The sequence below is a fragment of the Acipenser ruthenus genome, chromosome 25 (genome assembly GCF_902713425.1).
Source record: "Acipenser ruthenus chromosome 25, fAciRut3.2 maternal haplotype, whole genome shotgun sequence".
NCBI lineage: Eukaryota > Metazoa > Chordata > Actinopteri > Acipenseriformes > Acipenseridae > Acipenser > Acipenser ruthenus.
Window position 1 is genome coordinate 9,505,321 of NC_081213.1, and position 25,672 is coordinate 9,530,992.

Sequence of the window (25,672 nt, forward strand, 5' to 3'; positions counted from 1 at the left end):
TGCAGTTTTAATTAACCATATGTTATAGGAAGCAGTGTCCATTAATTCGGGTTTCGGCCAGACAGTCCAGTTTTTTTTAAGGTTCTGTGTCTGGTACTGACATAAAGGTGGATAGGTTTTAATATTTTTTTGTAGTGTGTCCAATTATCTCCCCCCGCCCCCCCCCCCCCCCCCCCCCCCGATTTTCTCCCAGTGTGGAATGCCCAGTCACTATTCCCCTCACCGCAGCAATTCCCCACATGACTCAGGAGACCCGAAGGTTCAGTGGGTGTCCTCCGATCCCATGACCAACCAGATTCCTTTTACACCCAGCAACTCGAGAGCGGATGTCAGCGAGCTACAGACCTCTGGAGGACAAAACATGCTGTGAGAATGTTGCTGTCCAGGACACTTCCTCACTCGCTACCCTGTAACACGTCAGAGAGGCTCACATCCCTTTTGAGACTGGTTCTTGTGTAACATCAGAAATGTGCCCACACTTGAACACTGAAGCACCTGCCAACCGAGCACCTCTGGCACAAACAGGAGGTAGTCCAATACCCAGCTGCTATAAGAAGCCTGGCCTGGCCGGGGATGGAATGTGTTTTTCACTGTAAACTAATGCCTGAGTTTGTGAATCTGTGTCACTGTCTGAAACGAGAGGGGTTTTCCCAGGCAGGAATGCAGAGCCAAGTCGCTCCATGTGTGCTGTCTGTCACTCCCAGCACTGCGGCTTTAACCCCTGAGGAGACACAGCTGACAGAGAGAAAAGCACATCGTAAGAGATTGCAGCTGACAAGACATACTCAAGTATTTCCAGTTCAAAACATGATACCAAGTACTAGATTCAAGACAGTTCTCAGTTTCTATGCCTTGCTCTTAGGAAACCTGTTACACTTCCTAGGTCATCTCAGCAGTGTCTTCTGGGTCAGTGTTACTTGCTGAAAGCATGTCAGTCAATAGGGGTAGCAGGTGGTTGGCCAATGACAGGAAAGAAGTCACTGAAGGGGTGGGGATAAGTTTCATCTATAATCTAGTGTACTACCAAATATTGAGCTGTAAAATACAAGGTTTGCTGTAACAAGACAGTCTTTTGTTAGCTACAACCAATTTAAAGGACAATCAGCAGGTTGTGGTGATTCATTTGCTCTCATTAGCCCGTTACATTATCACTGGTCTCTCTTCACTTTTGCTGAGAATACAACCAATGGCTGGGCCGGTTTATAAGCAGAGCATCGTGACCTGAAACGCTGTGAAATAACTTCATGCAACGCAAGACTGTAACCACAGGATCTCATGCATGAGCCGGTCACCATGACTTAGATCCTTATACTAGAGGCATGGAATGCCACTGTCTCACTCTCTTAAAATGAATGTGTGACATCAAGCACAATGTATTCAAAGCTCTGTCCTCTAGCTGGATTTATGTTTTACCTTGTATCACGCTGATTGAGATCTCTGAAGTAATGCAAGGCTTTAGATTTCACTGTAATTAAATCTCCCTAGCGACAGCCCTCTGATTGGCTGCAACTGCACAAGCTGTACCAAATGACAATACTGGGTGTTTCCTACAGTTCTGCCACACTGGTGGAATGGCATTATGGGGCAAATGGGAGCCACGACCATGCTGCCTTTCATATGGTTCAGCAGTGTAGAGGCAGCGCTAGCACTGCAGTGTCTGCTCCTCATTTGATTGGTTCAGCAGTGTAGAGGCAGCGCTGGCACTGTAGTGTCTGCTCCTCATTTGATTGGTTCAGCAGTGTAGAGGCAGCGCTAGCACTGCAGTGTCTGCTCCTCATTTGATTGGTTCCACAGTACAGTATATAGAGGCAGCGCTAGCACTGTCATTTCTTTATTCCTCATTTGATGGACGCTTTGAGACCCTGCCAATTGTGCGCCGCCCCCTGACATGTATGTAGGTCCTGTTGATTAGTGTTCTACAAGATTTGAGGTAACACAAATAAAATGGGCTGTTTCAGTTTGTCCACAGTGTGCATAACGACTTTGCAAACACCCTGGGGTTCAATTCTAATGATCTAAACGGTGGATCTTATTATGGAAGCACATGCACATGCAAACGGAAACACACACTCAAACACACACACACACACACACACACCAGGTATGTTATTTCCATACAGGCTGACGTTAACAAACACAGACCTAACTAGTTTGTAAAACGCTGCACCACTGTCCCCCTGTGGCTCAGTACACAATGCAGGAAAAAAACACAGCTGTTCTGAGAAGCATTTTGTCTCGTTGAACAATTGTTCACAGTCATATTTAGTGGGTCATTTTTAGAATTTGTTAAATGTTTTTTAGTGAAGCCCTAGAAATCATTTTAGACTAGAATATTTTAACATAAATGAATAAGACATTTTCAACATAAAAAAACAGCCCGCTATTGACCCTGATATTAATAAGAAAAATAGGAAATTTCTTATCTGCACCATTTTGTTTTTCAAAAAAGATAAATCCATGTCAATGTTACAAAGAATAAAAACCGAGAACCTTAAAGATAGCATATAAGGAATACTGCGATGAACTGATAAACAATAGCGTCCCTGTTCTTCACCTGTGTAGCCGCAGCGTTTACAGACAAGATGAAATCCATTCCTTGATGAAATGAACAGACAGCGAGGATACATGTACTTTATTAAACACAGAAGACTGCAGTACAGCCAATATTCTGTATATTATACCAGTATACAATAGCACCCTTTACCTACTTGTTCAATGTAGGCCTAGTCTGTAACAGAGTATATAAACAGAACACGGAAATCCCAATATTGCTCTCTAAGTTCCTTGACAAGGGCATTAGAAATAGCATCTGTTTTATAAAATACTATACATTACATACCAGTATGTATGTTTAAAAGACACCATATTACAAAGTGCATACCTGAGACCCATGCAGGTTTAAACATGGAGAAAACAAAAGGAGAAAACCGTATTCACATGATAACGACACAGTACGTACATCAAACCAGACATTTGACCAAACGGAAAGAAATGTCAGGTTTCAGATAAAAAGTTAGTATGTAAAGGGTCGATCTGATCTGCATGTATTTATTCACAGCACAGACATCACAAAGAGCATTTAGGAAGTAAACCCTCACAGAACACATTGAAACCTCATCATTGGTAACTACGCAGAATTTTAATGGGAATAAAAAGGTGTGTATTTTTTATTTCTTTTTAAATTGAGTGCTGCCCAATTATTTTACCCCCAATTTTCTCGCCAATTTAGAATTTCCAATTCCCCTTACAGCTCAGGAGAACTGAAGGTTCAGCGGGCGTCCTCCGATCCCACGACCAAGCCAGCTTCCTCTTCTACACCCAGGAACTCGAGAGCGGATCAGCGAGCTACCGGACCCTGGAGGACAAAGGCCAGCCCTGCAGGTCCTGCCTGAGCTCACTGGGCACCTGGCCAGTAGGGTCTGCTGTAGTGCGATGAGGGGAAACAGTCCTGCTGGCTTTGCCTCCCTAACCAGCGGGAGGGCCAAAGCCAATGCAACGCTCCCTCCAGAATCCCCAGCAAAGACTGGCGACTCTGCGCAGCCAGGACAAGAACCTGTGCTCCCGACTGTATGACTCACCGTGCAAACCACACGGCTGAGCTTTTACCAGGGAGACACTCAGGACCTCCAGGTGTGTATTTCTATTTGAAAATAAATACATTGATTTATTATTTTTAACTTTTTGTTAAAAAAAAAAAAAAAACAGCAGCCAACAAGAGTTGAGAAGACAGTAGGAGACGGATGAAGCATAATCCTATAAGCCCCTCTGGTTCAGAACCATTAAGGTGATTCTAAATTCTCTTGGACATTCTGCAGCTGTTGCTGTTGAAAACACAACCCAAGTGAAGGATGTCCCTTTGAAAAACCTACATTCTGCTTTTTTAATATTAGCAGTCAAATTCACGACTATAGTTGGTATCATTAGACCATTATTACACTAGCACTTCTAAGTGTTGGACACACTACAGCCCACTCTGTGGAGGTCCTATGATCTTGTTTTTTGTGTCCATTGATAGCTGCATATAAAGTTGTGTGTCCGTGTGTTACCATAGTGACTGTACAGCACCAGCCTTGCCCTCTTGTGGTGCACAGCTGAGCTGTCTTGTCGGTCTCAGGGTGATGTCATTGCTCCTGCTTTCTCTGGCTTTTTCCCTTTCGACAGAGCGGCCACCTGCTTCATAAGCTCCCTGTTGCGGGCCTGCAGAAGGGAACAAGAGAAGAGGGATCTGTAGCATGCATTACAACCCTCAGTAACAGCACAGCACAGTGTGATGAAGCACAGTGAAAGCATTGTACAGTGAAGGGAAGCATTGCAAAGAGGCATGGTAAAGCTTATTAAAAAACACAACAAAACTAAGTAAACTATGGTAAATGCCAACTCCCCAGTAATGTTGTTGAAGCTGACACCCTGGGATCCTTCAAGAAGCTGCGTGATGAGATTATGGGATCAATAAGCTACTAACAACGAAACGAGCAAGATGGGCCGAATGGCCTCCTCTCGTTTGTAAACTTTATTATGTTCTTATAACCATGGGGAAAAAAATTGCAAAATGACTGTGCAAATGTACAGTGGTAAAATTGTATAAGGGAAATCACATTGAGAATTCAAAGAGGATTTCATCTTGTGCATCAATGGAACGTATGACACAGTTCCAAAGTAACATGTGCAATAGAGCGCCTCTTACTATAACCCAAACCATTCCTCACAGCTGAGCAGCTCAGCTGAGCTTTGCCTTTAAACACAATAGTTCCTCATTAAGTGCCTTCAAATGTCCTTGTAATTGCTTCTTACATCCCCTTACTATTTCATGGCGTTTGCAATCATTCAGAGTGCTGGTATTCTGCTGCTCCAACACTGAACGCATCACACTTTTTCTCTCAATTTGCCTATGCCTGGCTGAGTTGATATGCGCTTGTCGAAGATAATTTAGTACCCAAAGTAACAGAACCCAGAACCACTTAGATTGAATGCAACACAGCAGAATAGTGAGGGAAGAAAAAGCAGTTAAAGTGACATCTGAAGCTACTTACTATTTAATAATCTGTTGATCTAATCATGACTTGATATGCGTGCTGTATTGTGAACTGCATATTGTGACTGTACTCCAGTGATCCAAACTGTTGTGTGAAGTTCTTAAACTAACAACTTAAGTCATTGAAAATGATTGTGTGGTTATTCTTGGCTCTTCCTTTCTGCTGGTTCCCTGTGCTGTGCGCTGCTGGAGTGCATGGTCAGTGTCTGGTTCTCTGTGCTGGGTGGGATAGTTGAGAGTCAGTGTCTGGTTCTCTGTGCTGTGCGGGATGGTTGAGTCACTGTCTGGTTCTCTGTGCTGGGCAGGATGGTTGAGTCAGTGTCTGGTTCCCTGTGCTGGGCGGGATGGTTGAGTCAGTGTCTGGTTCTCTGTGCTGGGGGCGGGATGGTTGAGTCAGTGTCTGGTTCTCTGTGCTGGGCGGGATGGTTGAGTCAGTGTCTGGTTCTCTGTGCTGGGCGGGATGGTTGAGTCAGTGTCTGGTTCCCTGTGCTGGACGGGGTGTTTGAGAGTCAGTGGCTGGTTCTCTGTGCTGGGCGGGATGGTTGAGTCAGTGTCTAGTTCTCTGTGCTGGGCGGGATGGTTGAGTCAGTGTCTGGTTCCCTGTGCTGGGCGGGATGGTTGAGTCAGTGTCTGGCTCTCTGTGCTGGGCGGGATGGTTGAGTCAGTGTCTGGCTCTCTGTGCTGGGCGGGATGGTTGAGTCAGTGTCTGGTTCCCTGTGCTGGACGGGGTGTTTGAGAGTCAGTGGCTGGTTCTCTGTGCTGGGCGGGATGGTTGAGAGTCAGTGGCTGGTTCTCTGTGCTGGGCGGGATGGTTGAGTCAGTAGCTGGTTCTCTGTGCTGGGCGGGATGGTTGAGTCAGTAGCTGGTTCTCTGTGCTGGGCAGGATGGTTGAGTCAGTGTCTGGTTCTCTGTGCTGGGAGCGGCGGTTGAGAGTCAGTGGCAGGTTCTCTGTGCTGGGCGGGATGGTTGAGAGTCAGTGGCTGGTTCCCTGTGCTGGACGGGGTGTTTGAGAGTCAGTGGCTGGTTCTCTGTGCTGGGTGGGATGGTTGAGTCAGTGTCTGGTTCTCTGTGCTGGGCGGGATGGTTGAGTCAGTGTCTGGTTCTCTGTGCTGGGCAGGATGGTTGAGTCCGTGTCCGATTCTCTGTGCTGGGCGGGATGGTTGAGTCAGTGTCTGGTTCTCTGTGCTGGGAGCGGCGGTTGAGAGTCAGTGGCTGGTTCTCTGTGCTGGGCGGGATGGTTGAGAGTCAGTGGCTGGTTCCCTGTGCTGGACAGGGTGTTTGAGAGTCAGTGGCTGGTTCTCTGTGCTGGGTGGGATGGTTGAGTCAGAGGCTGGTTCTCTGTGCTGGGCGGGAGGGTTGAGTCAGTGTCTGGTTCTCTGTGCAGGGCGGGATGGTTGAGTCAGTGTCTGGTTCTCTGTGCTGGGCGGGATGGTTGAGTCAGTGTCTGGTTCTCTGTGCTGGGCGGGATAGTTGAGTCAGTGTCTGGTTCTCTGTGCTGGGTGGGATGGTTGAGTCAGTGTCTGGTTCCCTGTGCTGGATGGGGTGTTTGAGTCAGTGGCTGGTTCTCTGTGCTGGATGGGGTGTTTGAGAGTCAGTGGCTGGTTCTCTGTGCTGGGCGGGATGGTTGAGTCAGTGTCTGGTTCCCTGTGCTGGACGGGGTGTTTGAGAGTCAGTGGCTGGTTCTCTGTGCTGGGCGGGATGGTTGAGAGTCAGTGGCTGGTTCTCTGTGCTGGGCGGGATGGTTGAGTCAGTAGCTGGTTCTCTGTGCTGGGCGGGATGGTTGAGTCAGTAGCTGGTTCTCTGTGCTGGGCAGGATGGTTGAGTCAGTGTCTGGTTCTCTGTGCTGGGAGCGGCGGTTGAGAGTCAGTGGCAGGTTCTCTGTGCTGGGCGGGATGGTTGAGAGTCAGTGGCTGGTTCCCTGTGCTGGACGGGGTGTTTGAGAGTCAGTGGCTGGTTCTCTGTGCTGGGTGGGATGGTTGAGTCAGTGTCTGGTTCTCTGTGCTGGGCGGGATGGTTGAGTCAGTGTCTGGTTCTCTGTGCTGGGCGGGATGGTTGAGTCAGTGTCTGGTTCTCTGTGCTGGGCGGGATGGTTGAGTCAGTGTCCGATTCTCTGTGCTGGGCGGGATGGTTGAGTCAGTGTCTGGTTCTCTGTGCTGGGAGCGGCGGTTGAGAGTCAGTGGCTGGTTCTCTGTGCTGGGCGGGATGGTTGAGTCAGTGTCTGGTTCTCTGTGCTGGGCAGGATGGTTGAGTCAGTATCTGGTTCTCTGTGCTGGGCAGGATGGTTGAGTCAGTGTCTGGTTCTCTGTGCTGGGCGGGATGGTTGAGTCAGTGTCTGGTTCTCTGTGCTGGGCGGGATGGTTGAGTCAGTGTCTGGTTCCCTGTGCTGGACGGGGTGTTTGAGAGTCAGTGGCTGGTTCTCTGTGCTGGGCGGGATGGTTGAGAGTCAGTGGCTGGTTCTCTGTGCTGGGCGAGATGGTTGAGTCAGTGTCTGGTTCTCTGTGCTGGGCGGGATGGTTGAGTCAGTGTCTGGTTCTCTGTGCTGGGCGGGATGGTTGAGTCAGTGTCTGGTTCTCTGTGCTGGGCGGGATGGTTGAGTCAGTGTCTGGTTCCCTGTGCTGGACGGGGTGTTTGAGAGTCAGTGTCTGGTTCTCTGTGCTGGGTGGGATGGTTGAGTCAGTGTCTGGTTCTCTGTGCTGGGCGGGATGGTTGAGTCAGTGTCTGGTTCTCTGTGCTGGGCGGGATGGTTGAGTCAGTGTCTGGTTCTCTGTGCTGGGCGGGATGGTTGAGTCAGTGTCTGGTTCTCTGTGCTGGGCAGGATGGTTGAGTCCGTGTCCGATTCTCTGTGCTGGGCGGGATGGTTGAGTCAGTGTCTGGTTCTCTGTGCTGTGAGCGGCGGTTGAGAGTCAGTGGCTGGTTCTCTGTGCTGGGCGGGATGGTTGAGAGTCAGTGGCTGGTTCCCTGTGCTGGACAGGGTGTTTGAGAGTCAGTGGCTGGTTCTCTGTGCTGGGTGGGATGGTTGAGTCAGTGGCTGGTTCTCTGTGCTGGGCGGGAGGGTTGAGTCAGTGTCTGGTTCTCTGTGCAGGGCGGGATGGTTGAGTCAGTGTCTGGTTCTCTGTGCTGGGCGGGATGGTTGAGTCAGTGTCTGGTTCTCTGTGCTGGGCGGGATAGTTGAGTCAGAGTCTGGTTCTCTGTGCTGGGCGGGATGGTTGAGTCAGTGTCTGGTTCTCTGTGCTGGGTGGGATGGTTGAGTCAGTGTCTGGTTCCCTGTGCTGGATGGGGTGTTTGAGAGTCAGTGGCTGGTTCTCTGTGCTGGGCGGGATGGTTGAGTCAGTGTCTGGTTCTCTGTGCTGGGCGGGATAGTTGAGTCAGTGTCTGGTTCTCTGTGCTGGGCGGGATGGTTGAGTCAGTGTCTGGTTCTCTGTGCTGGGCGGGATGGTTGAGTCAGTGTCTGGTTCCCTGTGCTGGACGGGGTGTTTGAGAGTCAGTGTCTGGTTCTCTGTGCTGGGCGGGATGGTTGAGTCAGTGTCTGGTTCTCTGTGCTGGGCGGGATGGTTGAGTCAGTGTCTGGTTCTCTGTGCTGGGCGGGATGGTTGAGTCAGTGTCTGGTTCTCTGTGCTGGGCGGGATGGTTGAGTCAGTGTCTGGTTCTCTGTGCTGGGCGGGATGGTTGAGTCAGTGTCTGGTTCCCTGTGCTGGACGGGGTGTTTGAGAGTCAGTGGCTGGTTCTCTGTGCTGGGCGGGAGGGTTGAGTCAGTGTCTGGTTCCCTGTGCTGGGCAGGATGGTTGAGTCAGTGTCTGGTTCTCTGTGCTGGGAGCGGCGGTTGAGAGTCAGTGGCTGGTTCTCTGTGCTGGGCGGGATGGTTGAGTCAGTGTCTGGTTCTCTGTGCTGGGCGGGATGGTTGAGTCAGTATCTGGTTCTCTGTGCTGGGCGGGATGGTTGAGTCAGTGTCTGGTTCTCTGTGCTGGGCGGGATGGTTGAGTCAGTGTCTGGTTCTCTGTGCTGGGTGGGGTGGTTTAGTCAGTGTCTGGTTCCCTGTGCTGGACGGGGTGTTTGAGAGTCAGTGGCTGGTTCTCTATGCTGGGCGGGATAGTTGAGTCAGTGTCTGGTTCTCTGTGCTGGGCGGGATGGTTGAGTCAGTGTCTGGTTCCCTGTGCTGGACGGGGTGTTTGAGAGTCAGTGGCTGGTTCTCTGTGCTGGGCGGGATGGTTGAGAGTCAGTGGCTGGTTCTCTGTGCTGGGCGAGATGGTTGAGTCAGTGTCTGGTTCTCTGTGCTGGGCGGGATGGTTGAGTCAGTGTCTGGTTCTCTGTGCTGGGCGGGATGGTTGAGTCAGTGTCTGGTTCTCTGTGCTGGGCGAGATGGTTGAGTCAGTGTCTGGTTCTCTAGGCTGGGCGGGATGGTTGAGTCAGTGTCTGGTTCTCTGTGCTGGGCGGGATGGTTGAGTCAGTGTCTGGTTCTCTGTGCTGGGCGCGGCCGTTGAGAGTCAGTGGCTGGTTCTCTGTGCTGGGCGGGATGGTTTAGTCAGTGTCTGGTTCTCTGTGCTGGGCGGGATGGTTGAGTCAGTGTCTGGTTCTCTGTGCTGGGCGAGATGGTTGAGTCAGTGTCTGGTTCTCTGTGCTGGGCGGGATGGTTGAGTCAGTGTCTGGTTCTCTGTGCTGGGCGGGATGGTTGAGAGTCAGTGTCTGGTTCTCTGTGCTGGGCGGGATGGTTGAGTCAGTGTCTGGTTCTCTGTGCTGGGCGGGATGGTTGAGAGTCAGTGTCTGGTTCTCTGTGCTGGGCGGGATGGTTGAGTCAGTGTCTGGTTCCCTGTGCTGGGCAGGATGGTTGAGTCAGTGTCTGGTTCCCTGTGCTGGGCAGGATGGTTGAGTCAGTGTCTGGTTCTCTGTGATGGGCAGGATGGTTGAGTCAGTGTCTGGTTCTCAGTGCTGAGCGGGATGGTTGAGTCAGTGTCTGGTTCTCTGTGCTGGGCGGGATGGTTGAGTCAGTGTCTGGTTCTCTGTGCTGGGCGGGATGGTTGAGTCAGTGTCTGGTTCTCTGTGCTGGGCGGGATGGTTGAGTCAGTGTCTGGTTCTCTGTGCTGGGCGAGATGGTTGAGTCAGTGTCTGGTTCTCTGTGCTGGGCGGGATGGTTGAGTCAGTATCTGGTTCTCTGTGCTGGGCGGGATGGTTGAGTCAGTGTCTGGTTCTCTGTGCTGGGCGGGATGGTTTAGTCAGTGTCTGGTTCTCTGTGCTGGGCGGGATGGTTGAGTCAGTGTCTGGTTCTCTGTGCTGGGTGGGATGGTTGAGTCAGTGTCTGGTTCTCTGTGCTGGGTGGGATGGTTGAGTCAGTGTCTGGTTCTCTGTGCTGGGTGGGATGGTTGAGTCAGTGCCTGGTTCTCTGTGCTGGGCGGGATGGTTTAGTCAGTGTCTGGTTCTCTGTGCTGGGCGAGATGGTTGAGTCAGTGTCTGGTTCTCTAGGCTGGGCGGGATGGTTGAGTCAGTATCTGGTTCTCTGTGCTGGGCGGGGTGTTTGAGAGTCAGTGTCTGGTTCTCTGTGCTGGGCGAGATGGTTGAGTCAGTGTCTGGTTCTCTGTGCTGGGCGGGATGGTTGAGTCAGTGTCTGGTTCTCTGTGCTGGGCGCGGCGGTTGAGAGTCAGTGGCTGGTTCTCTGTGCTGGGCGGGATGGTTTAGTCAGTGTCTGGTTCTCTGTGCTGGGCGGGATGGTTGAGTCAGTGTCTGGTTCTCTGTGCTGGGCGAGATGGTTGAGTCAGTGTCTGGTTCTCTGTGCTGGGCGGGATGGTTGAGTCAGTGTCTGGTTCTCTGTGCTGGGCAGGATGGTTGAGAGTCAGTGTCTGGTTCTCTGTGCTGGGCGGGATGGTTGAGTCAGTGTCTGGTTCTCTGTGCTGGGCGGGATGGTTGAGAGTCAGTGTCTGGTTCTCTGTGCTGGGCGGGATGGTTGAGTCAGTGTCTGGTTCCCTGTGCTGGGCAGGATGGTTTAGTCAGTGTCTGGTTCTCTGTGCTGGGCAGGATGGTTGAGTCAGTGTCTGGTTCTCAGTGCTGAGTGGGATGGTTGAGTCAGTGTCTGGTTCTCTGTGCTGGGCGGGATGGTTTAGTCAGTGTCTGGTTCTCTGTGCTGGGCGGGATGGTTTAGTCAGTGTCTGGTTCTCTGTGCTGGGCGGGATGGTTGAGTCAGTGTCTGGTTCTCTGTGCTGGGCGGGATGGTTGAGTCAGTGTCTGGTTCTCTGTGCTGGGCGAGATGGTTGAGAGTCAGTGTCTGGTTCTCTGTGCTGGGCGGGAGGGTTGAGTCAGTGTCTGGTTCTCTGTGCTGGGTGGGATGGTTGAGTCAGTGTCTGGTTCTCTGTGCTGGGTGGGATGGTTGAGTCAGTGTCTGGTTCTCTGTGCTGGGCGGGATGGTTGAGTCAGTGTCTGGTTCTCTAGGCTGGGCGGGATGGTTGAGTCAGTATCTGGTTCTCTGTGCTGGGCGGGGTGTTTGAGAGTCAGTGTCTGGTTCTCTGTGCTGGGCGAGATGGTTGAGTCAGTGTCTGGTTCTCTGTGCTGGGCGGGATGGTTGAGTCAGTGTCTGGTTCTCTGTGCTGGGCGCGGCGGTTGAGAGTCAGTGGCTGGTTCTCTGTGCTGGGCGGGATGGTTTAGTCAGTGTCTGGTTCTCTGTGCTGGGCGGGATGGTTGAGTCAGTGTCTGGTTCTCTGTGCTGGGCGAGATGGTTGAGTCAGTGTCTGGTTCTCTGTGCTGGGCGGGATGGTTGAGTCAGTGTCTGGTTCTCTGTGCTGGGCAGGATGGTTGAGAGTCAGTGTCTGGTTCTCTGTGCTGGGCGGGATGGTTGAGTCAGTGTCTGGTTCTCTGTGCTGGGCGGGATGGTTGAGAGTCAGTGTCTGGTTCTCTGTGCTGGGCGGGATGGTTGAGTCAGTGTCTGGTTCCCTGTGCTGGGCAGGATGGTTTAGTCAGTGTCTGGTTCTCTGTGCTGGGCAGGATGGTTGAGTCAGTGTCTGGTTCTCAGTGCTGAGTGGGATGGTTGAGTCAGTGTCTGGTTCTCTGTGCTGGGCGGGATGGTTTAGTCAGTGTCTGGTTCTCTGTGCTGGGCGGGATGGTTTAGTCAGTGTCTGGTTCTCTGTGCTGGGCGGGATGGTTGAGTCAGTGTCTGGTTCTCTGTGCTGGGCGGGATGGTTGAGTCAGTGTCTGGTTCTCTGTGCTGGGCGAGATGGTTGAGAGTCAGTGTCTGGTTCTCTGTGCTGGGCGGGAGGGTTGAGTCAGTGTCTGGTTCTCTGTGCTGGGTGGGATGGTTGAGTCAGTGTCTGGTTCTCTGTGCTGGGTGGGATGGTTGAGTCAGTGTCTGGTTCTCTGTGCTGGGCGGGATGGTTGAGTCAGTGTCTGGTTCTCTGTGCTGGGCGGGATGGTTGAGCCAGTGTCTGGTTCTCTGTGCTGGGTGGGATGGTTTAGTCAGTGTCTGGTTCTCTGTGCTGGGCGTGATGGTTGAGTCATTGTCTGGTTCTCTGTGCTGGGCGTGATGGTTGAGTCAGTGTCTGGTTCTCTGTGCTGGGCGGGATGGTTGAGAGTCAGTGTCTGGTTCTCTGTGCTGGGCGGGAGGGTTGAGTCAGTGTCTGGTTCTCTGTGCTGGGTGGGATGGTTGAGTCAGTGTCTGGTTCTCTGTGCTGGGTGGGATGGTTGAGTCAGTGTCTGGTTCTCTGTGCTGGGCGGGATGGTTTAGTCAGTGTCTGGTTCTCTGTGCTGGGCGGGATGGTTTAGTCAGTGTCTGGTTCTCTGTGCTGGGCGTGATGGTTTAGTCAGTGTCTGGTTCTCTGTGCTGGGCGTGATGGTTGAGTCATTGTCTGGTTCTCTGTGCTGGGCGGGATGGTTGAGAGTCAGTGTCTGGTTCCCTGTGCTGGGCGGGGTGGTTGAGAGTCACACTCACCTGCTGTTGCTCCACAACCTCCTTGTGCATTTTCTCCATCTGGTTCATCTTGGACCTCATCTGATTCTCCTGGTACTGGAATTCAGCCTTCAGCTCCGTGATCTGCACACAAAAACACAATTGACCAGATGCTGTCTCTCCATAGTCATTATTAATGTGACGTAGCACGCACATACCACACACTATAGAAAGTGTGCATCTAAAACATTAACGCTAAAGGGGAGGCAAATCGCCTTCTCATGCTAAAAAGCCAGACAATTGACCAAAAACTCTGTTGTTATTTTTTTGGGTGCGGAAACATGTCCGGAAGGCGTACATTATGCTCACGAGACTTCAGCGGTGAAAATCCCGTTTGTGACATAACCTCACAAACTTTTTACTGTAACTGAAAGCCATGCCAAGCAATCCTTTATTAGATCTGCTGGAAGTGGCCCTGCCAACCTTCTTTCACCAAATAAGAACCAGTATCAGGGTCTATTTTATTTGTATTTCTTTTTTCTGTGACACCTTTTATTCAGTGTTTCAAATTATTGCCATTTGACTCATAAAAAGTGTGTTTAGTTAAGTTGTTTTATAAGCAAAGTACTGAAGCTACTACAAATAAATAAATAAAAAAACCCTTTACATAAATTAATTAATGAATAAATAAAGAAGTCGATTGGTCCTCGGATAGCTGACTGCTTTAAGACTAGACTTTTCTGTCCCTTGGCAGTAAGATGCAATACATTGTACAAAAGTCACGTTTGCACCAAAATATATATTACATTAGCAGAGCTCTGTTATTGCTGCAGGCTACCAAAAGCCTCAGAGTCGAATTCATGAGCCGAATTCATTGAGGAAGGTTTGCTTAAAAGTACGAAAACATGAAAAAACTTCCAGGAATTTGTTCAAAGACAACTACTGCTGAAAGCTGTGGAATCTGGATTCACGTATTTATTATTATTATTATTATTATTATTATTATTATTATTATTATTATTATTATTATTATTATTATTATAAGAATGTCTTGATGTAGTGGGGAATACGGGCAGTTTTTAAATATTACCGATATTTAAAATAGATATTAAACATTTTGACTGGATCGTTTTTATATCATTAAGCTAATGCTATTTTAGCTCCATTCAATCAGACTTGCTGAAGCTGCGGTTGTGTAGCACAGCGCTTTCTCATGGAACTCAGACATGACATTTCAATATACCCGCCCATGTTTTAATATTAATGAGGTTATTTGCATTTGGAAGGAGAATTTCTCTGGCTAAAAGAAAACTACATGGAAACATGGAAACACACACAGAGAAAACGGTGAGACTTTTTTTTCTTTTTCCATGGAAATTGCCCTGATGGTAATTTGTTATGAAAGGTAAGCTTAAAGTACACATAATGAATCACAATACTGTAAACCACCTTTCTGAGCAATGTTATTAAACTTTCATTCTTCAGTCGCACCTGCGTCTCTTTTTGACCCTGGAGAGTCATTGATTATTTGTGTTTGTACACTGTGAGGACGGCTGGTTTTTATTCATGCATTTTTCTCAGTTTTTGCAACATTGCCACCTGTAAAGACCTGAGTTTTTTTCTAGCATTGAACAGATAGTTATTTAACATCCTCGCAGGAAAACAGTATAATATCTTTTTTTCTTCAATTTAATAAAGCTGAATATTTTACGTTACCTATGTGTTGACGCTCTTTATTTCCATAAATAAATCAAACAGACATGAGAAATATGTAGATTTTCTATCAATAGGCTTATTGTGTGTCCTGGAATACTGTGATATACATGGTGAGTTTGTATCTGTCCATGAAGAACATCACAGCACAGGAAACGTTCAGGAAAGAGGTTCGCTCCTTCTTTGGGATCTAACTTAACAGGACAGAATCAAATGGTTTTGTTTTTTTTCCAATAACCATTTTTTCTATAGTATTAGAAAAACTACTTATTTAATCTAATGCTAACTTTTTATCTAGTCTTCGCATAACTTATTTATCAGTGTTAGCAAAACTTTTAAAATAGTCTATGCATAACTTTCTTTTATATATGGCTGGTTTCATAGACCCTGATTAACAGTAATCCTGGACTACCTAATGTTCACCAGGGTCTGTGAAACTAGCCAAGAGTTTAGGCATCATTTTTATAGTTTTACATGCAGTTTCATTACCTTACCCAAGATGAGTGTCAATCAGGGTCTATGGAACCAGCTGTCAGCACCACTTTTTAAAATAGTCTTAGAATTACTTTTTATATAGTAAAATGGCTGGTTTCACAGACCCTGATTTGCACTTAATCTTGGACTACCTAATGTTGGGTAAAATGATCCAAGATTAATGCTAATCTGTGAAACTAGCTGCTAGCATTACTTTTATATAGTCTTAGCATAACATTTTCATAGGCTCAGATAACTCAACAGGAACAACCTGGCCAATGCAGCACTGGGCAATGCAACTCAGACTGCCTGCCCGTCTGCCTGTCTGCCTGTCTGCCTGTCTGCCTGCCTCCCTCCCCGCCTGCCTGCCTACCTGCCTGCCTCTCTCCCTGCCTGCCTGCCTCTCCCTCTCTCCCAGCCTGCCTGACCTTCTTCTCCTTCTCCAGGATGAGCTGGTCCTTCTGGTGCAGCATCTTCTTGAGCGTTGCCACCTCCTCCTTCAGCTGGGACATGATGACGAAGTGGTCTGTGCCGGGGGAGTCCAGGGCCAGGTCCGGGGAGAAGCTACAGAGTCAGAACCCCCAGCACATTCACTACACAGTGCACATGCAACCCTGCAACGCCACTGGATCCTCCACTAATGCACTACTAATATATCATTGTAGACATAACTTGTTACATCCTAGTTATAGCAAGATATGGTAAAGTATATTATTAATAAGCATGGCAAACCAGGGTAAACTATGGTAAATGCGTAGTTTAACAGTGGGAAAAGAATGATAAAACTGCAATAATACCATGGATAAACCTTTATTAGGGTTATAAAACTACAAGTTAACGACTTCACAGTTAGTACAAACAGCAGGACGAGAGGGCAGAACAGTTTTAAAAAAGTTTAGAATGGAAGCCCTTTTTTAATAGTTATAAATGCGTGGAACAGCCTACCAGCAAACATTCAAAAAACAGTTTGGTTCTGTCCTATAAAAAGGTGTTGCATCTTACAGTGTGTCTCAAACCCTGCAATAAGAAGTCGCTAGCTCAAATGATCTTAGGGTGTCTTTAGACCAACTGAACATGTAGTACCGCAAATAAAACCGGTCCACTTTCAGTGGTTTCTTACCTGTCCCCATTGGCTATGATGGCGTCAAACTTGGGCTTTTTCTTTGGAATTTCATTCTGAATGGACGAGGTGGACAAAGTCTTCTGACTGCAAAGGGGGAAACAGTTACGCAGAGCCACTGACACTTAATAACATATTGTATATTGAAAACTAGCTGTGTGCGTGTCCACAGAAATCGCTCTAATTAAGCCTGCTCTTATTTTGCAGAAAGCGCGTGCTGTGTGCATGGCAGTACCAGGTTTCTCTCCCTAGCTCTTTATATTTGTCCTCAATAAAGGCACGGAAACATCAACCTTTTTTTCAGACAGCTTGTACCCTGTTCACACTTGTATCGGAATGATACTGGTAACATTTGTTTCAGTTTAGAATATACCGATATGATACCACTTTCGGTCCTAACTCACTTTACAACACTAATCCGATACTGTTGCGATATACCTGTCCACGTTTAAGCTGGTTGACATCGATACACTTCCATCAAAGATATTCTTTATTACACCAAGATACTCCACTGCTTCTCTATGGGGACCTGCGTCACGCTGCGCACACAGGGTTGTGGGATATAGAGAGCATGGGTTATTTTCTATTGAGAGTCAATGGAGCGCTGTTGGATTGAGCTGCTTTGAGATGATTTTAGCGATGTTTAAAAATATTTTAAAAACTCATGAAGTCTATTTTACTCTTACCCTGGGTGTCTTGAAGAAAAGCATAACCCAGGGTAATGATGACAAACCATAATCTATACGACGAATGCACTTTGTGAAATATGAGTGTTATCAGAAGGATTTATTCTCCTTGCTGTTCAGATACACTTTGTAGGATCTTCTTCTGCTTCAGTCGTGACATCCTGGTGCTTTTTAATACTTAGAGCTTCCTGTGGTTTCACTGGCGCTCCTAGAAACATGTCGAATCTCTGAGTACAGCAGGTACACCAGGGTGTAACCGCTAACCAGTGGAGGTAATGCAGTAACATGTGTTTCTTTCAAAACTGTTTGCTACTATCATTTCAATTACTTCTTGGCATGGCAGGGTGCAAAGCAAACGGAACTGCTTTTTTGTGTGGTAAATGTCACTTTGTAGATCTTTGTGTAGAGATTAATATGTAAGAGTAGCGACGATGTGTGTTTGAGCGTAATATATATATATATATATAATGTATTCATTTTTTTGCAGAATATTGTTGTTGTTGTTGGCGCAGGAGTTGCCAGCAGGGGGCGATACCTGTTGTAGTGGCTGGCATCGCTGAGCCAGGTGAGCTGCTCCTTCTCCTGCAGGGCTGTGTGAGAGGAGGAGCTCAGGTGCTTGCGCTGCTCTTTGGTCTTCTGGAGGACCCTCTTGTAGGAGAGGGTGCAGAGCCAGCACAGCAGCTTCCCGTCCACCTGGGGAGCGACACGCGACAGTCAGAGCCATGTGCAGACATCCACACAGACCGGCTGGGAGGAAACTAGGGAAAGACATTCTTTAGCACAGGTTCCACCCAGTATCACAACCTGGCGATAAGCTGCTCCTAGGCGGCACTGTTGAAGCATGTATCACACGGTTAACTGACTGTCAGGGGCTATCTTTATAATCTAATAATACTGCCATCCTAAAGATTATAATCAAGATTTTCCAGGGACCCCATTTCACAGAGTTGTGATTGTAATGTAACAATGTTAAGAAGTGGATATCTAATCACCTCTGCAGGGTTAATGCAATTAAAGAGCGGCCACAGATCCACCACAGTTCAGATCATTACAACAGAGCCTATGAGCAAGTCACTGAGGGACTCAATGAATCAGCTGAGGCCACAGCTTTACAGCAGCTCCCAGTTAATAAAACATGGGAATTGCATATACTGCACAGGGCTACATTCTCAAAGCTATTTCCTCCAAATCATCATTCGAGCATTTTTTGGTCTCATTCTCTAAAAGAAATAATAAACCATTTTTAGACTCATGACAAGCCCCCGAATGAAATGTGCAAGTTTCGTTTTCTACTATCTGAAAAAATCAATTTGCAGTAAATTTGAGAATCCAGCCCCTGAGCTGTAACTGCGCATGTTGATCAAGGCTTTACCAGTGCCTCTACTCCAGCACTAGGTAAGCCAGAGCCAGGGTGAATGTACTGCAAGCCAGGCCACTTCATCGCAGCAGAACCCCCTTGCTGGAGCAGCGTCTCTATGGATGGATTTGACAGCACAACGTGTGCTGCAGTCTTTTGGGGCAGGCTGAGGGAGCTGCTTGCCTTCTTCCTGTCGTCCTTCCTGTCGAAGGCACAGTGCTGCTTGCACTGCTCGCACGTGTGGGGGGGGCCGTACTTCTTCTCTGAGTTTGTGCAGCGCTGGCATTTGTTACCGATGAACGTGGCGATTATGTTACAGTACTGGCAGGGTTTGGGCTGCAAGACAGACGAGTAAGAGTCAGTTCAAATGAGGTCCTCTCCTGAGCGCTGCACCGTGCACTGCATTGTGCTCAGTTTTACACTAAAAGAAAAGACCCAGTTCACAAAACTTTTTTTAATGAATGTTTTGTTATAGACAGTTCAACTGTTCATTTTGATTATTAGATATTGTAGTCCAACAAATACAAACTTTTTTTAACTGTTTCAGAAAGGGTTATACATTTCTAAAGACGGACATCAGTCCTTAACACAGTCCTTGAAGTTTCATGAACAGGGCCCTGTACTTCACGGAAAAGCAAAACTTACTTGGTGTTTTTATTATGCTAGTTAGTCTATTTTAAAACCTTTTTAGCTATCTCTAACCCCACATGAAATGACTTAAATCTGAACTTACTGTGCCATACAGTTTCACGTTCTGTGCACATTTCTTACAGATGGTGTTGGTTTTACTGCATGAGATAAAAGAGAACCTGGTCAGATTCTTCATAAGGGGGTGATCCCTAGTAAAGAGATGAGTGATCCTCCAGCATAACCGTGCTCAGATTTTAAACACTGGATAACTCCAAGGCATTAAACACAAGCACCACTACAGGTTAATGTTTCCCATGGGGATTTCATGAGCGGGTACGACTGAAGGAACACAAAGATAGAAGAAAAAAGTTATACCTTTCCTGCTGAAACTCTGTCCTGCAGTACGTGCACTTAACCATAGGATGTGCAATTCGACACTCCTGGAAAATACATTACAGTAAATGATTAATGATTGATGCCACTGCCTAATCCTGCCTGTTCACATGACTTATTTTCCTTTATTTATCCATCCATAATAATAAAATGATACTACCAACAAACAAGCCTGCTTCTCCAGGTAAGTCTGGGTGATGTGTAGCACAGCAGGGTCATTTAATATGTGTGAAGAGCTGAGGGACTAGGAGTGTGGCCTACAGGGTAGAGCTGAGGGGCTGGGAGCAAAGGGGCAGTGCGGTCGAGTGGTTAGATGCTGAGAGAGTGGGCGGGAGGGAGGCAGTGCAGTCGAGTGGTTAGATGCTGAGAGAGTGGGCGGGAGGGAGGCAGTGCGGTCGAGTGGTTAGATGCTGAGAGAGTGGGCGGGAGGGAGGCAGTGCAGTCGAGTGGTTAGATGCTGAGAGAGTGGGCGGGAGGGAGGCAGTGCAGTCGAGGGTTAGATGCTGAGGGAGTGGGCGGGAGGGAGGCAGTGAGGTCGAGTGGTTAGATGCTGAGAGAGTGGGCGGGAGGGAGGCAGTGCGGTCGAGTGGTTAGATGCTGAGAGAGTGGGCGGGAAGGAGGCAGTGAGGTCGAGTGGTTAGATGCTGAGAGAGTGGGCGGGAGGGAGGCAGTGCAGTCGAGTGGTTAGATGCTGAGAGAGTGGGCGGGAGGGAGGCAGTGAGGTCGAGTGGTTAGATGCTGAGAGAGTGGGCGGGAGGGAGGCAGTGCAGTCGAGGGTTAGATGCTGAGGGAGTGGGCGGGAGGGAGGCAGTGCAGTCGAGTGGTTAGATGCTGAGAGAGTGGGCGGGAGGGAGGCAGTGCAGTCGAGGGTTAGATGCTGAGGGAGTGGGCGGGAGGGAGGCAGTGCAGTCGAGTGGTTAGATGCTGAGAGAGTGGGCGGGAGGGAGGCAGCGCGGTCGAGTGATTAGATGCTGAGAGAGTGGGCGGGAGGGAGGCAGTGCAGTCGAGTGGTTAGATGCTGAGAGAGTGGGCGGGAGGGAGGCAGCGCAGTCAAGTGGTTAGATGCTGAGGGAGTGGGCGGGAGGGAGGCAGCGCGGTCGAGTGATTAGATGCTGAGAGAGTGGGCGGGAGGGAGGCAGTGCAGTCGAGTGGTTAGATGCTGAGAGAGTGGGCGGGAAGGAGGCAGTGAGGTCGAGTGGTTAGATGCTGAGAGAGTGGGCGGGAGGGAGGCAGTGCAGTCGAGTGGTTAGATGCTGAGAGAGTGGGCGGGAGGGAGGCAGTGAGGTCGAGTGGTTAGATGCTGAGAGAGTGGGCGGGAGGGAGGCAGTGCAGTCGAGGGTTAGATGCTGAGGGAGTGGGCGGGAGGGAGGCAGTGCAGTCGAGTGGTTAGATGCTGAGAGAGTGGGCGGGAGGGAGGCAGCGCGGTCGAGTGATTAGATGCTGAGAGAGTGGGCGGGAGGGAGGCAGTGCAGTCGAGTGGTTAGATGCTGAGAGAGTGGGCGGGAGGGAGGCAGCGCAGTCAAGTGGTTAGATGCTGAGGGAGTGGGCGGGAGGGAGGCAGCGCGGTCGAGTGATTAGATGCTGAGAGAGTGGGCGGGAGGGAGGCAGCGCGGTCGAGTGATTAGATGCTGAGAGAGTGGGCGGGAGGGAGGCAGTGCAGTCGAGTGATTAGATGCTGAGATAGTGGACGGGAGGGAGGCAGTGCAGTCAAGTGGTTAGATGCTGAGGGAGTGGGCGGGAGGGAGGCAGTGCAGTCGAGTGGTTAGATGCTGAGAGAGTGGGCGGGAGGGAGGCAGCGCGGTCGAGTGATTAGATGCTGAGAGAGTGGGCGGGAGGGAGGCAGCGCAGTCGAGTGATTAGATGCTGAGAGAGTGGGCGGGTGGGAGGCAGCGCGGTCGAGTGATTAGATGCTGAGAGAGTGGGCGGGAGGGAGGCAGCGCGGTCGAGTGATTAGATGCTGAGAGAGTGGGCGGGAGGGAGGCAGCGCGGTCGAGTGGTTAGATGCTGAGAGAGTGGGCGGGAGGGAGGCAGTGAGGTCGAGTGGTTAGATGCTGAGAGAGTGGGCGGGAGGGAGGCAGTGCAGTCGAGTGGTTAGATGCTGAGAGAGTGGGCGGGAGGGAGGCAGTGCAGTCGAGTGGTTAGATGCTGAGAGAGTGGGCAGGAGGGAGGCAGTGCAGTCGAGTGGTTAGATGCTGAGAGACTGGGCTGGAGGGAGGCAGTGCAGTCGAGTGGGTAGATGCTGAGGGAGTGGGCGGGAGGGAGGCAGAGTGGTCCGAGTGGGTCTGACAGGCAATATGACCTCCCCGTAGTTTATAACATGAAGCACAGTGTTGTTTCAAATCCCAGTAAAGCAGATCATGCTGGTAACCCTCAGGAGGGGAGAGATTAGTAAGTAAATAAAGCAAGCGCATATACTGCAGGTAATCCGCAGAGTGGGACACTAATGAGGAGTCAAATGTTATATTCTGCAGTGCTAACAGGAAAAGAACAGGGACTGAAGTCCTGCCACTGATTCCTATAGGGACTGACTAACAGTTATCTTAACTCTTTCAGCACGAAGCACTCTAAACTTGCAGTCATTAGGCAGTTTCCTGTTATACTATGCATTTACCATAGTTTACCAGGTGCTACAATGCTTACCTATGCTTTATTACACTGTGGTACGCTTTTACTATGAGAAACTTTTATAAGGGAACTCTACAGCAAGGCTCCCCTAGGATAAACATGTAAATAGTTTCAGTGTTAAATGCTGTCATTAAGTACATATTATACAGGCCTGCTGTTTTTGAGTGGAGTTATCTTTCCTAGATCTGGGTCCTGTACACTGGTCTGCTGAGATGAACTAGTTAAAGGCAAGCTGGTCTTTATATAGAGAGGACTGGAGGAGGCAGTGTGAGTGTATGCTGTGAGTTTACTGTGTGAGTGTACGCTGTGAGTTTACTGTGTGAGTGTATGCTGTGAGTTTACTGTGTGAGTGTATGTTGTGAGGTTACTGTGTGAGTGTATGCTGTGAGGTTACTGTGTGAGTGTACGCTGTGAGTTTACTGTGAGTGTACGCTGTGAGTTTCCTGTGTGAGTGTATGCTGTGAGTTTACTGTGAGTGTACGCTGTGAGTTTACTGTGTGAGTGTATGTTGTGAGGTTACTGTGTGAGTGTATGCTGTGAGGTTAATGTGTGAGTGTACGCTGTGAGTTTTACTGTGAGTGTACGGTGTGAGTTTTACTGTGAGTGTATGCTGTGAGTTTCCTGTGTGAGTGTATGCTGTGAGTTTACTGTGTGAGTGTATGCTGTGAGTTTACTGTGTGAGTGTATGCTGTGAGTTTACAGTGAGTGTATGCTGTGAGTTTACTGTGTGAGTGTACGCTGAGTTTTACTGTGAGTGTATGCTGTGAGTTTACTGTGTGAGTGTATGCTGTGAGTTTACTGTGAGTGTACGGTGTGAGTTTTACTGTGTGAGTGTATGCTGTGAGTTTACTGTGTGAGTGTACGCTGTGAGTTTTACTGTGAATGTATGCTGAGTTTCCTGTGTGAGTGTATGCTGTGAGTTTACTGTGTGAGTGTATGCTGTGAGTTTACTGTGTGAGTGTATGCTGTGAGTTTACTGTGTGAGTGTACGCTGTGAGTTTTACTGTGAGTGTATGCTGTGAGTTTCCTGTGTGAGTGTATGCTGTGAGTTTACTGTGTGAGTGTATGCTGTGAGTTTACTGTGTGAGTGTATGCTGTGAGTTTACAGTGTGAGTGTACGCTGTGAGTTTCCTGTGTGAGTGTATGCTGTGAGTTTTACTGTGAGTGTATGCTGTGAGTTTACTGTGTGAGTGTACGCTGTGAGTTTACTGTGTGAGTGTATGCTGTGAGTTTACTGTGAGTGTACGCTGTGAGTTTACTGTGTGAGTGTATGCTGTGAGTTTACTGTGTGAGTGTATGCTGTGAGTTTACTGTGTGAGTGTATGCTGTGAGTTTACTGTGTGAGTGTATGCTGTGAGTTTACTGTGTGAGTGTACGCTGTGAGTTTACTGTGTGAGTGTATGCTGTGAGTTTACTGTGTGAGTGTATGCTGTGAGTTTACTGTGTGAGTGTATGCTGTGAGTTTACTGTGTGAGTGTAAGCTGTGAGTTTACTGTGTGAGTGTACGCTGTGAGTTTACTGTGGAAGTGTACGCTGTGAGTTTACTGTGTGAGTGTATGCTGTGAGTTTACTGTGTGAGTGTACGCTGTGAGTTTACTGTGTGAGTGTACGCTGTGAGTTTACTGTGTGAGTGTACGCTGTGAGTTTACTGTGTGAGTGTATGCTGTGAGTTTACTGTGTGAGTGTATGCTGTGATTGTGTGCTATGAATGATGCACCAATCCACAATTGACTACATTGTTTGGTGTATGCATAGTTATGTAATAAATAAATAAAGACATGATGTAATGTTTGAGTCAGCTGCACTGTACATGCTGAGGATTATAATTATGGCTTCAGTTTTTCAGTTTCTATTTTTTCGGGGCATTCACTTTTTATATACTGTATGAAATGATTGTTTTCTGTTACTTTGTTTTTTTTTCTGTATAGCACATGCATAGTAACTCAACAGTACTGGAACAATTCAATTGTACCTTCTTTCCTTTGCTGTCTTCCACAACGAAATCCCTCTGCTCACCGGCACATTCTTCTGGGGTTTCGTGTGTTTAGGCATTCTATTACATTTTGCTACAATTTGCAATTGCATTTTAAACTCCACCAGTGTGTAAACACTCCCTAACGTACTGTAATACAGCTTTAACTCTCATGAGGAAGAAATCTCGCAAGCATGTTACAGTGCTCCAATAGAGATGTAGGAATGTGCTGCACTCAGTAGCGGGGATGGGTTTAAAGTACTTGTGTTCGCAGTTACAGACAGCATTTCAACTTGTGTTTACTACATAAAGCACTGATTTCCACTGTCCCTTGAGTCCAAGTGGACTGCACCTGTACTACCTTAATAATGTATATTAGTGTTGTTGTTCATAGCATATTACTGGTATTAACTATATCATTATTATTATTATTATTATTATTATTATTATTATTATTATTATTATTATTATTATCAACAACAACAGCATGTAGGTTAACCCTTTAAGGTACAAGGCACATATGTGTCCCACAAATAAAACGATGCTAACTTTCTTATTTTTGCAATGAGGTGCACGAAAAACGTTACGAAGCTCGTTTTAATTCAAGTTTCATTTTTTTAAAAACATAATTAAGACCATAGTGGTACCTGTTGAAATGAGGGAGGCGTCAAACTTAATTGCTGCCATCGGTAGCTACAATGATACGAATGTGATGTCTGTAACATCTGCAGATATAAATGTGAGGGATATTATCTCTGTTCATTTTTTTCTCCGAGTCCGTGGGCCCCTGTGCAGTTGCCCACTGCCCACCCTCCTGTAGTAATGCGCAAATAAAAACGTATTTAACAATAACGACCGTTTTTGCTGAACCCTACCCATGTCAGTCCCGTCGCCTCCCTCCCTGGCTGGTCTAACCCAGAGCTTTTCCCGCAAGCACCCCTCTCTCTCTCCTCCCAGATATTCACCACATTGTTACTGAGCGCCCTGCCCGTGCCTATGTGCCAGGGTGTGTGTACTGTAGCCCAGGGCGTCCACCCCGCTGCGCTGTGCCCTTACCTTGCACAGCTGCTGTCCCTGAGACAGCGCCTCGAACGGGCATCTTTGGTTACACTTCGTGCAGGCATACAGCGCAGCCATTTCACCGCTGTACTCTTCAATAAAAAAAAAATAGTAATACAAAGTCGATTGGAATAAACAAAAATGTGAACACAACTTGTCAACAGCCTCTCCTCTCCTGGCTGTCAGGGTCACTCTTGTTCCTTTCCTGTCAAGTGTCAACCGCTTCGTCTCGCGATGGTGTCATCGGCCGACAGAAAATCCTAGTTCAACTCGGGGGCGGTGAGTCCCGCCTCCTGACACCCTCAATTGGCTGTTTGAGACTGGGGGGGGAGGGGGGGCATGAAAGCAGTGATGTGAGTGGTGGATAGGGACGCCGGTCAACCCAGAATAGATTAGGTAATTCTCAGAAAAGTGCGTCACTCGGTCTGTGTTGTTAAGTTATATAAACTGACCTTGATACAGTGTTATAGTATTATTTTAAAAGTGACAGCTCGTACGATGTATATAATTCTTTATTTTAATATTTCGACTGTGAAATATCATGTGTATCAACCAAATATTAATTATTAAACACATCATCTGAATTATTAATCAAGTTTCTTTATTTTGTTTGTGTATAATAAATGACTGTGTTGTCACTTGCTAAGCACACCGCTACAGTTTTGTACTTATAAAGAAATGTGAATACAAAATAGCAAAACCGGGACTATTTAAATAATTGTACTGTTTCTGACTGGGACAAAAAAACAA

General features: G+C 48.1%; 1 protein-coding gene across 2 annotated transcripts; it reads right to left on the minus strand.

Moving 5' to 3' along the window:
- Positions 1–2,614: 2,614 nt before the first annotated feature.
- On the minus strand, positions 2,615–25,198 carry LOC131696504 (protein FAM76A). Of its 2 annotated transcripts, none has more exons than XM_059000177.1 (9): positions 24,920–25,198; positions 19,249–19,313; positions 18,977–19,031; positions 18,427–18,579; positions 17,422–17,579; positions 16,201–16,287; positions 15,509–15,644; positions 12,936–13,037; positions 2,615–4,197 (listed from the first exon to the last, which is right to left on the minus strand). In XM_059000177.1, exons 1-9 carry the CDS (start codon positions 24,998–25,000, stop codon positions 4,111–4,113), a joined length of 924 nt encoding a protein of 307 aa, XP_058856160.1. In that variant the 5' UTR covers positions 25,001–25,198; the 3' UTR covers positions 2,615–4,110. The 2 variants fall into 2 exon arrangements, with proteins under 2 accessions (XP_058856160.1, XP_058856161.1); XM_059000178.1 differs by having other exon boundaries at positions 23,864–25,198.
- Positions 25,199–25,672: the final 474 nt, after the last annotated feature.